A 17611-nucleotide genomic window follows, 5' to 3' on the forward strand; every position below is an offset into this window, starting at 1 on the left:
CAGACTGAATCTCATGGCCCTGAATGATGAGAATAGGAGGAAAGTTTAGGAGTTAATGGAATTTGGCATTTAATACTTGATCAAGATTATCAATATATAGAATAAACAGTAGCGGTCCCAGGACCAACCCCTGAGGAACACCCTTGTTTACGCTGAGGTAGCTAGAAATAACACCTTCAACTTTTACACATCGAGGTCTTTCAGACCGTTCATTTTCCAGCCAACCCACAGAATGTTGAGACAATGCCACACTGATTAACCTTTGTTTTAATATTACACGATCGGTATCGACAAAAGCCCGAGATAGAGCAATGAAATGGGCAGCACAGTGCTCCTTGTTATCTAAGGTTTCAATAAAATCTTTTGTTACTTGTAAAGCTGCTGTAGTTGTGCTGTGTCCTTTTCTAAAACCACATTGATACTCTGATAAGATGTTTCGAGTAGAAGGAAACTCTTTCAATATGTCACTTGCGAGAGTTTCAAGAACCTTTCCAAGGACAGAGATGGGCCTATAGTTGTTTAAGTCTGAGGGGTTGCAAGGGAATAACAAAAGCAGATTTCCATATACAGGGGATTTCGTTTGTGAGCAACGAGAGATTAAAAAGCTTTGTCAGAGGGGGTGCAACAAAATTAGCTGCTAGTTTTAAAAAGTATGGCTCCAGAATATCCGGACCAGCTGATTTCTTAATATTTATGAGTTTGAGAGCATTACGTAACTCTGACTGGACCAAAACTAAAAGAATTACACACAGAAGAAACATCTGAGCAAGTACTAGAAGAGTTAAACAAGGAACCAGATGCAATAAAATACTCATTGAAACAACAAGCACCTGAAGTTTATCAGAGATTTTTTGGGATTCCTTAACAATGTATAGCAGTAGTTCCTTATTTAAAAAGGATTATTGAGATCTTTTAAAGTTTCAGTAAGAAAACAATCAACAGCTTTGGCATTTCTAAAAGCAACAGTGCATTTCGTGCATAGCTGTCTAAAAAACAGCCAATCGGAATCATGATTTATTTTCCTAGCTTTTGCCCACGCCAAACTTTGCCCAAGAAGTAGACTGGATAATGATCAAAACCTTGTTCTGATAAGTGTTTCTCTTAAAAACAGAGGCTTAGTTTTAGGGACTTTTGTGTTCCTAAGGTTTTAATTGCTTAACCACTATTGTAGCTAAAAGCATATTCACATTAATCTTGCTTTTTTCTATGAATAGCAACAGAATAATTAAACAAAAGGCTATTAGGTCTCAACTGTTTGGCCAAAGAAACCCACATAATCCTCTAGTCTGAATGATTAAGAATGATTAACTCGGGACATCTTGCGACTTGTAAACATTCCCTTCATAAAGAAGATAACTTGTCATGAATGTAAAACATTAATGTAATAACTTACATCTTAATGGTCACAGGAAATATTCACTGCATATGATACTTCATATTTGACACCACATATACATTTAATCAGTCTTAAAGTTATTTTAACAGCAGTGCAACATGTTGCAGCGGTAACACTTCGGGCTCTGCGTACTTCCTCAACTGCAGGGGGCGGAGTTTCACCAGCAGGATTTCCTGGCATATTCGAAAAACTGGTAAACGCGCAGCTCACTTAATTAAAAATGAACATGTGAGCATTCAGTTAGCAAACCTGAAGTAACCGGAGAAGAACAGTTTTTTTGCTTTGAAGATATGCATCTGTCAAAGGGTGTCCATGCTGCGCTGACCAGCGGTCCTTAACACGTTGAAAAGGTAAACGATTAAATCTCCTTACTGGAGATTTAGTGATTAGAACGACCAGTAAAGTTGTTGTGACGACCCTGTAAAAGAATGTAGTGCGTGCGGCTTTAACTGCTCGTCAACATGGCGTCTCGTGGGAGCTTGTATGAGTTTAGAAAAGAGAAAGTGTGCAGCTGATAACGCAAGTACCGAACCAGCTGATGCCTTATGTGGCTAGGCGCACTGCGCATGCGCTGTTTCCTTAGCTTGTATACTCTTATACATATATAGTAGTTTTAATTCAATTCAATTCAATTTTATTTATATAGCGCCAGATTACAACAATTGTCATCTCAAGGCACTTAAGTAATATAGTCCAATTCAAGCCAATTGGAATTCAATTCATTGTAATCATAATCCAATTAATTCATATAGAGCTAATTAAAAAAATTAATATCCTAGCTAAGGAAACCAACAGATTGCACCGAAATGTGTCTTCAGTCCAATCTCCCGTCCTGAGCGTGCCTGTGGCAACTGTGGAAAGGAACGACTCCCTTTTAACAGGAAGAAACCTCTGGCAGAACCAGACTCAGGAAGGGTGGCCATCCGCCTCGACCAGCTGGGGTTTGAGAAGACAGAAAAGAGGGAAAAGAGGGGGGAAAAACACCATAACGCCATTCAAAGGATATCTGTTGGAACAGGGAAACATAGGTTAATAACCACAATAATGTCACATGTACATAAAATCAATTTTGAAATTAAACAGGGGGACAAAGAGAGCAAAGTGAGGAAAGGTGTGACAGATGAGGTCCCCCAGCAGTCTAAGCCTATAGCAGCTTAACTATGGGATGTTTCAGGATTACCTGAGCCATCCCTAACTATAAGCTTTATCGAAAAGAAAAGTTTTAAGCCTAATCTTAAAAGTGGAAAGGGTGTCTGCTTCCCGGACATTTACTGGCAGCTTATTCCACAAGAGAGGGGCCTGATAACTGAAGGCTCTACCTCCCATTCTACTTTTAGAAACTCTGGGAACTACAAGTAAACCTGCAGTTTGGGAGCGAAGTGCTCTGTTAGGAAAATATCTTACAATGAGATCTTTAAGATATGATGGAGCTCGGTCATTAAGAGCTTTATATGTGAGGAGAAGAATCTTAAATTCTATTCTGAATTTAACAGGGAGCCAATGAAGAGAAGCTAAAACTGGAGAAACATGATCTCTCCTGTTAGTTCTCATCAGAACTCTGGCTGCAGCATTTTGGATCAGCTGGAGGCTTTTCAGAGAATATGTGGGACAGCCCAATAATAAGGAATTACAGTAGTCCAATCTTGAAGTAACAAATGCATGAACTAGTTTCTCTGCATCACCTTGAGACAGGATGTTCCTGATTTTGGCAATATTACGAAGGTGAAAGAAGGCAGTCCTAGAAACCAGTTTTATATGTGCGTCAAATGATAAATTCTGGTCAAAAATAACTCCAAGGTTCCTCACTGTAGAACTAGAAGCCAAGGAAATACCATCTAGAGTAACTATATAACTAGACAATTTCTCCCTGAAGCGCTCAGGTCCAAAGAGAACAACTTCAGTTTTGTCTGAATTTAAAAGCAGACAGTTCTGAGTCATCCAGGTCTTTATGTCTTTAAGACAGGCTTGTAGCCTGACCAACCTGTAGGTTTCATCTGGTTTCATAGATAAGTACAGCTGAGTATCATCAGCATAACAATGGAAATTTATGCCATGCTGTCTGATAATGTTACCTAATGGAAGCATGTATAAAGTAAAAAGAATCGGTCCAAGCACAGAACCCTGAGGAACTCCATGACTTACTCCAACGTGTGAGGAAGATTCCTCATTTACAAGAACAAACTGGAATCTATCAGATAAATATGACTTAAACCAGCCTAATGCAGTTCCTTTAATCCCAATAACATGTTCAAGTCTCTGTAACAGAATGCTGTGATCGATCGTATCAAATGCAGCACTGAGATCCAACAGGACAAGCACAGAAACAAGTCCGCTATCAGAAGCTAACAGGAGATCATTGGTAACTTTCACCAGTGCCGTTTCTGTGCTATGATGCACTCTGAATCCTGACTGAAACTCTTCAAACAGATTATTTCTATGTAAATGATCACAAAGTTGAACTGCAACTATTTTTTCAAGAACTTTGGACAAAAAAGGGAGATTGGATATAGGTCGATAATTAGCCAACACTTCTGAATCAAGAGTAGGTTTTTTAAGTAAAGGTTTAATTACAGCAACCTTAAAAGTCTGAGGTACATATCCTATCAACAAAGACCGATTGATCAAATCCAATATGGAAGTGTCAATTAAGGGGAAAACCTCCTTGAACAGTCTGGTTGGGATTGGGTCTAACATACAAGTTGATGGTTTAGAAGAGACTATTGCTGTTGTTAGCTCAGAAAGATCAACTGGACAGAAGCTGTCTAAATACAATTCAGGTTCGAAAGATACTTCTAAAGCTGCTCTACTTGATGATACATCAGTGATAATAATGGGAAGGATTCCATTAATCTTCTCTCTGATAGAAACAATTTTATTGATGAAGAATCTCATGAAATCATCACTGCTGAGAGTTAAAGGAATACATGGCTCAACAGAGCTCGGAGTCTTTGTCAGTCTGGCAACAGTGCTGAAAAGAAACCTGGGATTATTCTTATTCTCTTCTATCAATAATGAATAATACGCAGTTCTAGCTTTACGAAGTGCTTTCTTATACGTTATTAAACTATCTTTCCAGACTAATTGAGACTCTTCTAAATTAGAGGAACGCCACTGTCTCTCCAGCTTTCTTGCAGTCTGCTTTAACGCACGCAGCTGTGAATTATACCAAGGAGCCAACCTCTTCTGACTGATTACCTTCCTTTTCAGAGGGGCAACATTGTCCAGTGTTGTACGCATTGAAGCTGTAGTGCTGTCAACAAGAGAGTCAAGTTCTACTGGAGTAAAATTTAGGTAGCCATCCTGTGTCATATCAGCACATGGCAGTGAAGAAAAGGATGATGAAATCAACTCTTTAAATCTGGTTACAGCATTCTCTGACAGACACCTTCTATATGTAGAATTCTTCTCAGAAACCGTGTAGTCAAGTAATGTAAATTCAAAAGTTATTAAAAAATGGTCAGACAAGACAGGGTTATGAGGGAACACTGTTAACTGTTCACTCTCAATGCCATAAGTCAGCACAAGGTCAAGGGTATGATTAAGGCAGTGAGTAGGTCTGTGAACACTTTGAGAAAATCCAATAGAGTCTAATATAGAATTAAAGTTAATATTTAGGCTGTCATTTTCAACATCTACATGAATATTAAAGTCACCCACTACAATGACTTTATCTGTACTCAGCACTAACTGGGATAAAAACTCTGAGAATTCAGACAGAAACTCAGAATAAGGGCCAGGTGGACGATACACAACAACAAACACAAGAGGTTTTTGTGATTTCCACTTTGGGTGGGAAAAACTGAGAATCAGAGATTCAAAAGAGCTAAAACTAATCTTGGGTCTAGGACTGATTAGTAACCCTGATCTGAAGATAGCTGCCACTCCTCCTCCTCTACCTGTGGTTCTAGGAACATGAACATTTAAATAGTCAGAGGGAGTTGATTCATTAATGCTAACATGATCCTCCTGCTGCAGCCAGGTTTCTGTAAGACAAAATATATCAATATGATGATCACAAATCAAATCATTCACTAACAGAGACTTCAAAGGGAGAGATCTAATATTCAGCAAACCACATTTAATAGTTTGATGTTTTTGTTCAGTTAAAGTTTTTGTTTTAAATTTTTTTTGCACAAGAGGATTTGCTCCTTTTGTGTTTTTTGATTGAGGGGGGGGCAGCATCAGGTGGGAAGCCGCAGAGAAGTGTGTAAGACTACAACTCTGCATCCTGGTCTCAACCCTGGGATGTCATGTTTTTGGATGACTAATAAATTCGTCCATATTTCTAGAAATGAGAGCCGCTCCTTCCAAAGTGGGATGGATGCCGTCTCTCCTCATCAGACCAGGTTTTCTCCAGAAAGATTGCCAATTATCTATGTAGCCCACGTTGTTTGCTGGACACCATCTAGACAACCAGCGATTGAATGAGGACATGCGGCTAAACATGTCATCACTGGTCAGATTTGGCAGGGGTCCAGAGAAAACTACGGAGTCCGACATTGTTTTGGCAAAATTACACACCGATGCAACATTAATTTTAGTGACCTCCGATTGGCGTAACCGGGTGTCATTACCGCCGACGTGAATAACTATTTTACCGTATTTACGTTTATCCTTAGCCAGCAGTTTTAAATAGGATTCTATGTCGCCCGCTCTGGCCCCTGGAATGCATTTGACTATGGTCGCTGGTGTCTCTAATGCCACGTTTCTGACTATAGAGCTGCCAATTACCAGGGTTTTCTCCTCAGCGGGTGTGTCGCTGAGTGGGGAAAATCTATTAGAAACGTGGACAGGTTGATGGTGAACCACGGGCTTGACTTTAGGACTATGACTCCTCTTCCTGACAGTCACCCAGCCACTCTTAAGTCCCGGCTGCTCGGGATCTGCTCGGGGACGACTAACAGAGCAAGCTACGCTAGGTGGCGACCTACCACGTCACCATGTAATTAGAAAATAACCTTCTGCTGACTTAAGTGACTGAAAAGGTTTTTATCTATCAGTACAAAACCGTGCATTGATACTGTCCTTCATTTCAGATCTACTTTTACATGTACACCCTCTTATGGGTGTCACAGTAACTATTACCATTTGATCTGCTCGGTATTTTCTCATGTCACTCGCCATCAAAGTACTGGGAATTTTTTACTGCCAACATGCTATTATGGTTTTTCAGGTTACAGTCAACCTGTGTTTTTACTCCAAACTGTTCATGGCAAGTCAAGCCTGGTTGGAGTCCTCCCTGCGGCGCTCTGCCAGTCTAGGGTTGGAGGTGCTGGAGCGGGCCTCCAGGCGCACTGTAGACTGGACCAACACCGGCACACCCCAGACCCCCACGGCGTCAGATGAAGATGCTCGTACAACTGTCAAGGTGCACGCATGTATTTGGGTCAAAGATTGAACATCTTCCCATCTTGTATTTTCCTAATTCCTAATTCCAATGCTAATGCCTATGTTGCTTATTCAGAGAACTCACTCGGAGCTCAGTGATACTTTTGCAACCATCGCAGAGTTGATGGTGCAGACAACCCGTCACTGCCAGGTGGGTGAAAATGGCATTCACTTTTCATGTGTTCATCTTTCCACCTGTGAGTGCTTCTGGCAACAGACGGAAATGTGGGTTTTGTCTTTGGTGCAGAGCTTTTATGAGTCTGGCTGCTGCACTGAGCCCAGTGACACTGAAAGGACCCATGTGTCCAGGTTCCACTCATGTCCAGGAGCTGAGAGGACAAGATCGTTCCTCTCAACCAGAGAATCCATAAAAGACCAAGTAATAATATTTTGACTGCTTTTTTTTAAAATGTCACAAATTTTGCAAATGTGGATGTTTTCAGCTTTAATTTTTAGGCTTCTACATTAGATGCTTTTTAACTTCAGCTTTGAGGTCGACCTGACTTAAACACACAGCTGTTTGGACTTGGAAGAAAAATACAAACCCAAGATAAAGCCAAAAGCTCCTCAAACATTGGTTTGATTTTTTTCAGGGGGGATGTCAATGATTACATGGCAGACTGCCATACAGATTGTATATAGATTGTATTTAATGAGCTGTAAATATTTTTTGCTTGTATTAAAATGGGGGTGACATGATTCATTGGAAGAACTGGATCTAATTTAGATCAATCTAAAAAGAGAAAAAAAAACCCTTCCTTGTCTTCAGGGCCGTGTCTCTGCAGCGGGTGAAGATTTTTACATCGAGGTTTCACCTGGAACATACGCCGTCACTGCCGGTCTGCCGGAGGCGCAGCAGCAGACTAAGCTGGTTAGCGTTAAAGCTGGTGAGAGTATCGACCTCACCTTTAACTTTGACACCTCACCTGACTCAAGTTCTCCAAAGCTTTAATAACAAAACTGACCAATACTATTGCTGTTTGTGTGTTTCTTGCCTGTTTTTACTTGATTTCTGAAGTTTATTTTTGCTATTTGAATGTTTTGTTTTCTGCATATAGAAAAGCCATATTGCAATTCATCATGTAATGCACTAAAGACTGTTTTTACTTGCACTAATACCACAAAAGTTTATTGAAATAAAGTAGAGGTTTTTTGTTTAAAATATGTGGTGTGGTCATGTGTAAACAGACACGTTACAGTGAAAATATGTTTGACCATACATACGCACACATGTGTGTCTGCGTGTGTATGTGTAGAAAGCAAAGTTCACTGAATTTAAATTTTCCTACAAGCGGCCAGACTTTCTTATACATTTTTAAAGTGGGCTCGAGTTCGGCCGATTAACACTAGCCTGTGAATAACCGAAGCATAAAAAAGGCACCCAGCCGCAAGGATGAACCAGTGTCGTCACATAACAGACATCTTGGTTAAAAAAGACCATTTTGATTTGTATTTGAAGGCACGTTCTTACTAGAAGGCCAACACAAAGATACAATCTGCTTGTCTTTAGTTGGATGTACAAAGAATACCAAAGATAACATAGTTATACGGACATAAAATAACATTTTTGCACCAATAAGCTGATTCCCAAAGAGCTATTAGCTGAAAACTTCGCATATCTCGGTATGATCTGCAGTCTGTCATTAAAAAAATTTGAGGAAACTGGACAAGTTGAGAACAACGGAGGAGGTGGCAGGCAGATGAAGAACATCTGATAGCAATGTATTTAGGGAGGGGGTCTAGCAAAGACCTGAAACTGGACCTGAGAGACGCGTCTCAACCTTCACCTGTTCACTGAAACCTCATCAGAAATGGTCTCCATAGAAGGGTGGTTGTCAAGAAGCCGGACCTTAACATTATTGAAGCAGTGTAGTATCATACTGACAGAGACCTGAACAACAGGCAGCCAACATCCAAAGAAGAGCTTTGGAATGTCCTTCAAGAAGCCTGGAGAACTATTCCTGAAGACTACTTAAAGAAATGACAACAAAGCTAGTCCAAGAGGGTTCAGGCTGTGTTGAAGAATAAAGGTCCTCATATCAAATATATTATAAGCTTCTACAGACTCTGTTTTTGTCTTATTTGCTGTATTTCCATTCACTTTCGAATGTTTCGGTAAATCACTGCATCTTTTCCTGTTTTGCTGGTAACATAGGCTATCTAAAGAATTGGGAGAGGTGGCTCAAGACTTTGACTCAAGACTCAAGCGGTAGTGACATTGTTGCCAGAGGAAGACTGCAGTCCTGCAGGTGGTCGAGGTTTGAAGTTGACTGTTCCAAAAACATCCCTGATGTTCGCTCTTCTTCCTTTTGTGCCAGGAAGTGACTGAAATAGGGAGCTGTGGTTTGGTGAGGCGCTGGTCTGTGGGACAGGGAAGCTGGCAGGTCGTGTGGTCCTCCTGGAAACTGCACTTCCTGTGGACACAAATTTAAATCTAACGAGTGTATCTATGACCTCTTGCATTTGACAGTTGGTAGGACTGACTGTAGATATCATACACTGCCCTTAAAGACATACTGTATTATTTTTTCTAAAGCGAGCAGATGGTCCTTTTTGTTTACAATGATCTAATAACTCAAATAGGAGTCCTAAATACACATAAAGCTGCTTTTTCTTAAATGCGTCTTGGTGTTTGAGCTGGAAGTCCAGAATGTAAACGCTGCCCGTCTGTCTCTCACCTGGCTGTCTGTGCTGTGGTTCTGGTCCAATTCTTCTCCAGTACTTCCAGGGAGGACGCGTTTGTTTGCTGCTCAGCCCCACCGCAGGAGAAACTGACTCTCTGGTCTCATCTGTGGACACAGATGAAGTAGAGGAGGGTGTCTCCTCGGAGTCACCCTTCCTAACATTCATCTCAGACTCTCCGAGGCTGGACCTGCAGCTGGGTGGAACTACACAGGGCTGGTGGTTTGTGACAGAACAGCAGCAAGAGGTAAACGCTGGCTGGCAGCAGTCTGTGTACGGCAGCCGGGGAGTACAGGTGGGTTTGTGGGTACAAAGCCAGCTGCTGCATCGATCGGGGGCCAATGCAGGAACTCGGAGCTCCCTGACGAGTCTGTCGTAGTGAGAAGCTGAGATGGGCAAAACCGCGCTGTCAGGAACCAGAGACACACAGCCGGTCCACATCAGCACCTGGAGGTGTGTCACACCTTCAGCTGCAGGAAAAAAGAACAAGATGTTAAGCTGAATTACAGAAGGTGGTCATGAATTGACGTCAGTGCTTTTTTGTGGGAATAATGACATTTTTATTTAAATTGTTTTCTGTTAAAGATTCATGGTAATATATACCTTATTGTGGATTATAATTAGCAATCAATGGAAAACCAATGTCACAACAAAACTTCCAAAACTACCCCTGCGCTCTGTTGCTGCGATCACTCGACCTGGACCGTATCTCATCAGTTCTGGTTGCCATGGTGACAAGACAACGCTGCCAGGTACCAGTCGGTGGCTTTGAGCTCTGCTGTCGTTGACCATATCCAGGAAACAAACCAGCTGACGCTGGGAGGAGGCAGTGGTCAAACTAGCTCTTCCTGGATGATCAAACTCAACTACCCAAACTCCACTGCTGCCCTGAGTTTGGACATATAAGAGGAAGATGTCAGTGCAGTCAGTGAATATTTGTGGCATGGGTTTTAGTGCATTGTTGGACAAAAAGAAGAAAAGGGATGAGAAGGTCTTAATTTATTTCAGTTGTTCGTCATGTATTTATGCAAACACCTTTAGGGCTTAGAGTCTTTATTAAAAGCACTGGTGAAGAGTTATTTGCTTCTTTTGATGTAAAACGAGGAGCATGTGAACCAGCCCGCCACCTGAAAGCCCAGTCCTATAAAAGTTTGACACAGCATTTTGTTTGTTGCAAAATGAATATACTCCCCAAAGTGCTGGATAAGTCATCATTTATGATGCTTTCCATTTGAAATGGGAAATCAGAATTCCCTACAGAAAAGAATATCTACTGGAATTGGTTTGTTTGTGTCTTATTCAATCCTTCACACACACACACAACACTGTCGAACCTCTATCAATAAACAATTGCTATGGTGTTTACAGCAATGGACAATCCAGTGTAAAGCTCCCGGATTTGATAGTATTTAGCATCGTATTTGATTTCATGGGGATTTTAGATTTCATTCTTATAGTAAACTTTATTGTTTGATTTCAGATCCACTGTTTGGCATTAAAAAAAGTTTTGTGTTGGTGCTCCATGATGAACACATGCAGCATGTTTCCACCTGTACTTGCTGTATCACAGTGCCTGGGTAGTAAAGGCCATCCCCCTCTCTCCTGGCCAACACCCTGCAGCCTGGGAAGAATTCCGGACTGGCCACAGTGTGACTACACAGCACAGAGGGGGTGACTGCTGGACAAAGCTGATTACTCAGAATGCATCTTGGGGGACAGATAAAAAAATAAAAAAATAAAAAAAACAGCCTGTGAATTTGTTTTGTGGGAAATTTCCCCCTTCAAAATAAATTGTACATTTTGGTAAGATTATTTGTATTGACCATTTTTTTAAAAAATGATATCATAGAGTTGTACGACCAAACAAACTGACCTGTATGGAGTAGATGTCATGTCAGAGGAGGCCAGACAGAAACATTTGGCTTGAGAGACAGTTGGCAGTGATGACTGGCTCTCAGCAACATACAATGGAATCACCTACCAAAATCCATAGAAGAACACATACAGACATGTTTGGAGAGTATTCCACGTTGGGTAAACATTCTCACATACTGAATGCGCAATGCTGCACTGTTTTGCGAAGGCATTGCATCAGTGTATATTCATAATTGTCTAATCACTTGGGAAGCAATGAAAATGTAGCGCTCAAGACAATCTGTGCTCAGCATTTAAAGCCATATACTAGATGTATTTAATTATTTTTCAGAACACTTAACATGTTCATACCTTTTCCAGCGCTCCATTCAAATCAAATGAAATCAGATAACAGCTCCCTCTTGTGGCCTGGGTCAAGCACTGCAGGTAGCCTCTGGTGTTCCTCTCAAGCTGACTGCCTGAGGCCTGCAGGCAGAAGATGTTCACAGGTCTCCCGGCTGCCAGGGCTGGCAGAGCCCTTTGCACAGCCTCTGGCTGCTCTGGGAGGCTTGTGCAGAGCAGGTGAACAGTTTGACAGGCAGGGTCAGTGAGAGCCATGCTCAGGGCAGCCAGGAGGTTCCTGCCAGGGCTGCAGATGATGGAGTGAATCCAGGACAGAGCTGTGACGACTGTGTCAGAAAAACAGGAGAGCATGTGGTCGGACCAGCAGTTCACCTGCAAAGTTAAAAAAAAAAGAGAGCAGTGGCTTCAAAGTCTACTTACAGGTTATAAAATACAAAAAAAGTAGTGGTTGAATTTACTGGGGTCAGTTCACTTGATCTTGATAATGATTCTGATGAGCTTTTGACCGTGAGGTGTTTTTACATAACTGGACCAAACCATTTGCCAATACTGGGGCTATGGTGCTCCTGTGGGTCTAAGGTCCCTGTACAGTTGCCTAAATTGCCGTGCAAATAATCCAGACTTCCTATACAATGATTTTACTTAACTCTCATAAATGGAACTGAACTGTACTTCATAATAATAATCCATAGAATAAAATTATATTATCCCAACAAAAGTTATATGAGAAAAAAATGTATTGATTAAACATTCTTTATTCTTGCTGCTCTGTCTGCCCGTACAGTCTGACAGCCACATAGAAAGTCTGGATTACCCTCCTGCAGACACCTCTTGGTAAAAAACATAACATTTTCAAGCTGTGTCCATATCAGCTTTTAAAGCTCATTTTACGCACTAGTAATCTCACATTCCCCGTGGCAATTGAGGGAAAGAAGGCTTTAAACCTTTCTCTCCATGTTGCTCCTGCCCTACATCTTTGACATCTGCTTTTCAAATTGTCTGAAAAAAAGATGAGAAAGAAAGAACAAGAAAACCCTGGTTCACTGATTTTAAAACCAGGGTCTAGCTTCCCCAACACTCCTACCAACCCCCATCAGAGTTTCAATGCACTCTGATGATTAACTTAATGATGTGTAGTAACGAGCAGTCAGTCCCCCCCTCACCTCACTTGAGAAGGTCATAATGTTGAAGAGAGAGTCCCTGAATGAAGCTTTGGCTAACAAGGTCTGAGTCAGCAGGCCCTTCACTGACCCCAGAAGAGCGCTCATGTTCTCTGAGGTGTCCAGAACATAAGTGATGTTGCATCCCGCCTTGCCCAGAAACAGCGGAATTAGTGCAGCCTCAGAGGTCTCCATCTGCCTCGATGTCATCCTAACATTGTAATCATGTAAAAGAATGGTGCGCATTTAGGGTTAATATAATAGGGAGAAAGGGATGAAGCAGAAACAGATTGAAAATGGAAAGTTAAATGACTTGAGTAAAAGCACTCATTTTCAGTCAACTACTGAAACTGAGCAAGCAGAAAACTTGAACTATAGCAGCAATAAACAGCAAATACGGTTAACGTGCTTTTGCTTATTTACTCAAGCAGTGTAAGAAGCAGCTACACATATCAGTTGCTGTTCACTCTGAGCTCAATCCTAACGCGTGCTTATCAGATAACGCTGAGATAGTACATTACCCACACGTATTGTGTTGTCCAGTCAACTGCAGACGACAGCTTCACCTCATTGTTGATGCTGGTTTCCATGGAGAAACATTCAGCATAGACTAAGTCTTCCTCATGGCCACTGGAGGGGCTGTTCACTTGTCAGCTGACACGGGCGCATTACTGAGCACAACTGTCATGTTACAGTTGCCACGTAGAGTCATAGAAGTGCTCTTCTAGTATCCCTCTTATGTTTTACCTCTAATTAACAGATTAATTAGGCCAAACTAGCTTCAGCTGCACCTTGTTTCATCATGTTATCTCATCATGTTTGTTATGTAAGATTTGCTACATTTCCTGGGGAGAGAAAAAAGAAGACGCAAAGACGGGAGAAGATGTCACATCATTTATTCAATTTATTATCCAGTGCTACACTTTGGCTACAGTCGTGTGATAAAACACACCACAAGTGTCGCTATCACTTTGTAAACGTTAAAAGGCAGTGACCTCAATGCAAATACTCTTTTCGGACTAGAAAATACATTCACAACATCATTAGAAAACAGAGTAGATAAACACTTCATCTGTGGGCGATCGATTGCTTTTCTGGCAGAACAATGCCTGTTGGTGGGATACAAGAGCTATAAATCACAACTCTATCCGAGTCTGAAAGGCTACAGCACTACAGCTAATGTTAACTACCTGCACAGCACTTATTATTACTGTAGTAACAACTTATACAGGATACGTACTCTGGCCTACACGAGAGCCGATGCTATGTGCTGAAATGTTCTGGTGAGCAGCCGCTGTGTAAATGCCTGCCTGTATGTAGGAAACTATGGATTTATCTGATTCTTGATACAGCAAATAAGCAGGCAGAGAGAAAGTGACAGTGTTGTCTAATGAGGCATCTAGTTGTAAGACTAAATATTTCTATTGCTTTGTTCTATGTGTGAGGGTGTGTGCGTGTTAAACCAAGACGATCAGTAGCCACGGTCTCAGAAGTCAGAGGAACTGTTGTGCAAAAAGGAGAGAAGAAGCAGCAGAGAGGATTATGTTAGTCTTATTTGAGGATTATCTGTTTTCTCCAACCTCATTGGAACATATTCATTAAATCAAAGAAAAGTTTTCCCAGTATTAAAGTATTAAAATATAGTGATTTCCATATAGCGATATTTTGTGATTCGTTGCTTTTTCTGTTTTGCATATTCGTCTGATTTAAGGGCCTACTTTTCTTAGCTGAACTTGCTCTCTGCTCCCCACACAAATAGATTTGACTACAAATTACAACAGGATCCTAAACGTCCTAAAGGCATATCCCTCAAGAGCCCCAAGCTGAAGGTGTAACCCTGTCCCTCCCAAACTCCCACTACCTGAAAATCATCGAAATCCAATGCTGGAAATCATTTACACGTTCAGATTTTCATAGCAACTGCATAGATAGATGAAATGAGAGTGGAACGAAGTGTATTGAGGATGGACCTAAAAAAGAAGACAAAATAAAACTTTAAAGGGATTCTTACCTTTCATTGAATGGTTTTTTGGTGAACTGCACCTGCTCTCTCACGGTTGTTCCGAACACTAACATCTGCCGCTCAGTGTCAATTACACACTGCAATACAACCCAAAACCCAAACTTTACAAAGTTACATTCGTGTGACAGTAAAGCATCACTTCTGTTAGTGACTCTATGGACTTTTAGTGTGAAATTGGATGATTTACCTTGAGGGACTTTAAAGTCTTGCTGCCCAGGGACATGAGCGGCTTGGTACTTTCTGCAAATAAATTAAATCGCTAAACAATGACTTTATGACAAGGTATGGCACAAAAGTCTCTGTCATTTCTGCACACATATAAAGTGGCTCATCATCTTCCTTACCCACAATAACAAATGAACACATTATTCTGAGTTGTCCGATGGTCAGGCTGAGTTCCTCGATGAGGCCGTCAATGCAAAGGTTACGCTGAAATGGAAAGCCGTCCGTCTCCATTTTGCTCTCTTGGACCAGTTCTTTCAAACTTCAAGAGGAAGAAAACAAGTCAAGTGTTTGTGACGGTTTGGTGTGATAATGAACGTGTGAAGTCGCCTCACCCTAATCTATCCACAGTCCATGAGGACATCAGGTTCAGCTTGAAGCCGGTGTCAATCAGAACTTTCACTTCCTGTCCAAAACACTGCAAGTGCACAGAGAGGAAGGAGAGAGGGCGAAGATAGAGAAACACCCACGAAACAGAAGGAATACATAAGATGCAACACATACAGACAATATCACTAACCACAGTTTAGTTAAGTGACTGTAAATGTGTCCCATTTTTTAAAGTAACAGCTCAACTTCCACCCACTTTGCAGGCCACATGGATGAAGTCATCTTCTTCCTTCTCATCCTCATTTGAACCTAAACGATGACAGGTCAGAAGCACTCCTCCACTGTTTGCGGAGACTCCACACATCTTCATCCTGCCCCGGGACAGCTTGGCGTCCAGCAGCCGCTTCTGGAGGATGTTGTGTGGCTGCTGCAGCAGAGACAGAAAACAACACAAGCACATATCCTGGTCAGTTGCTCAGCTGGGGCTTAAAAACAGAGATATATTAATGAAAAGAAATGTGAACATTATTATGTTCAGACACCACTTTGTGAGCTTATGGAACTTTGTGTATTGTGGTGACTCACATTTATCCAAATAGTAAGATAAATAAAAAGATTCTGTTCATTGACAGGTCTATTTCAGACAGTTCATTTCTTTATAGTCACATACAGGCCATTTCACAGCATGATTATATAACCTAGCAATCAGAATAACGGAATTTAAAAAAATATGACATTATGGTCAATGGAGCAAGACGAATGGGTGTAGTTATTTGGTTAATGTGTAAGTTATTCAAACATGCTCCATACGATGCCAGGCCTGTGCTGTGAGGCTCACCCCCTGTTTCGACGTCCCGAGCTTCTTCAGTCCGTCCAATGGCAGCAGATCAGCCGAGTCTCTGTGGAAGAACTGGATCGCTTGCTTCAGCCTCCTGGCATCCAGAACCTCCGAGTTCTCCCGGTTTTCCCTCCGCATCCCTGTGAGCATGACGGCGGGTGTGTGTGAGGGGAGACTGTGTGATGAGTGCGTCCGCTCCTGCTGTTCCCTATCTGACCGCAACTGAGTCGAGGAATCCCCCCCCCACACCCCCCCTCGATGTCTTATGTTAAGGAAGGGGAGACTCCCCCATCGTGACAGCACTGAAGATAGTCAAGGCAGACAGGTTAGAATAAGATTTCCGGTCGAACATTTTCGGGAACTGTCGGAATAAAGTCTCCAAGAATGTGGAATATTTTAATTATTGGGTCATTGGGTTAAGGCAAAGATGCAATTTTCATCAAAATAATATGAATTGATAAATGAATTGCCTAAGTATGCTAATCACACGGATAATTATGGCTGTGGAAAATAAAAGCCTTGATGAGGAGGAGGACGAAACGCTGTCTGCTGCCACAGGGAGAGATCTGGAGGGGCCTACTGAAGTATGTCTTCATATTATCTACTGGCAGTGCTCTACCCATTCACATTCCTTTACATTCTTGAGTGGAATTTGGAGTTCGACATGTACACTGAAGTGATGAGCATAGATAATGGCTAACTGGCACATTCTTGTCCCTGAACAGAACATGGTTGGGCATCACCAGGAGGAGGGTCCATCAATGTCCACAGCACAGCTTGACACAGTGAGATTTTCGGTCAATACCATGTTAAATCTGTATGTGGAACTGAAGGAATTAAATGTTGTCCATATGTTTCCTCGTTACTAGGAAAAGAGTTGTACAGGGTGCACCTGATTAAAAACAATTTTGAAAAATGGAGAAAGAAATGGTGTACCTGGATCGGCAGATTCAAAAAGCCGACCTTCCGACTTTGAAATTCTATGACTGGAACGCCAGTTCAGGTGGGTGCATTGTCATGGTGAAGCAGGTGAATATGTTGATGTTTGGGACTAAATCATGACTATTGCTTTTGTACTTTTAGGGAATAAAGAAGAATCAAATCACATGTGAATTTGTCTGTATTTTATTTTATTTTATTTTTTTTATTATTTTTCATTTCAGGTGATTAGGTCCCTTACAGCCCTTCCATCCTGGACATCTGCAGGGTGGATGGGATGGTCATCCTCAGGGTCATTAATTTGTACGGCAGGGTGTTGCTCTCCTCTAATAATTGCAATATTATGGAGAACAACACATGCCACAATGATGTCACATGCCCTCTCTGGGGTGACCCTGAGCTTACGCAGGCACTGG

At 41.5% G+C, this 17611-nt stretch overlaps 2 protein-coding genes across 2 annotated transcripts; one reads left to right on the forward strand and one right to left on the reverse strand.

Moving 5' to 3' along the window:
- The first annotated feature begins 1560 nt into the window (after positions 1-1560).
- Positions 1561-7938, forward strand: akip1 (A kinase (PRKA) interacting protein 1). The gene is made up of 5 exons (XM_072385265.1): positions 1561-1746; positions 6570-6764; positions 6861-6935; positions 7032-7163; positions 7554-7938. Exons 2-5 carry the CDS (start codon positions 6606-6608, stop codon positions 7734-7736), a joined length of 549 nt encoding a protein of 182 aa, XP_072241366.1. The 5' UTR covers positions 1561-1746; positions 6570-6605; the 3' UTR covers positions 7737-7938.
- A 5796-nt stretch (positions 7939-13734) lies between these two features.
- Positions 13735-16562, reverse strand: LOC140306664 (nuclear receptor-interacting protein 3-like). The gene is made up of 7 exons (XM_072385266.1): positions 16257-16562; positions 15675-15845; positions 15424-15506; positions 15211-15350; positions 15054-15106; positions 14855-14943; positions 13735-14345 (listed from the first exon to the last, which is right to left on the reverse strand). The coding sequence occupies exons 1-7, from the start codon at positions 16404-16406 to the stop codon at positions 14330-14332; spliced, it is 702 nt and encodes a 233-aa protein (XP_072241367.1). The 5' UTR covers positions 16407-16562; the 3' UTR covers positions 13735-14329.
- Between the last annotated feature and the right edge of the window lie 1049 nt (positions 16563-17611).

This window comes from Leuresthes tenuis, unplaced genomic scaffold (genome assembly GCF_036924035.1).
Source record: "Leuresthes tenuis unplaced genomic scaffold, fLeuTen1.0.hap1 SCAF_5, whole genome shotgun sequence".
Taxonomy (NCBI): Eukaryota; Metazoa; Chordata; class Actinopteri; order Atheriniformes; family Atherinopsidae; genus Leuresthes; species Leuresthes tenuis.

Bases quoted from the DNA above. Each gene is read 5' to 3' on its own strand.
- akip1 (XM_072385265.1), top strand. From the start codon at position 6,606: ATGGCAAGTCAAGCCTGGTTGGAGTCCTCCCTGCGGCGCTCTGCCAGT. The intron at 6,765-6,860 runs GTGCACGCATGT...TTGCTTATTCAG, and splicing joins ATGCTCGTACAACTGTCAAG to AGAACTCACTCGGAGCTCAG. The intron at 7,164-7,553 runs GTAATAATATTT...CCTTGTCTTCAG, and splicing joins GAGAATCCATAAAAGACCAA to GGCCGTGTCTCTGCAGCGGG.
- LOC140306664 (XM_072385266.1), bottom strand. From the start codon at position 16,406: ATGCTCACAGGGATGCGGAGGGAAAACCGGGAGAACTCGGAGGTTCTG. The intron at 15,507-15,674 runs GTGGGTGGAAGT...GTGCACTTGCAG, and splicing joins TCATCCATGTGGCCTGCAAA to TGTTTTGGACAGGAAGTGAA. The intron at 14,944-15,053 runs GTAAATCATCCA...GTTGTATTGCAG, and splicing joins AGACTTTAAAGTCCCTCAAG to TGTGTAATTGACACTGAGCG.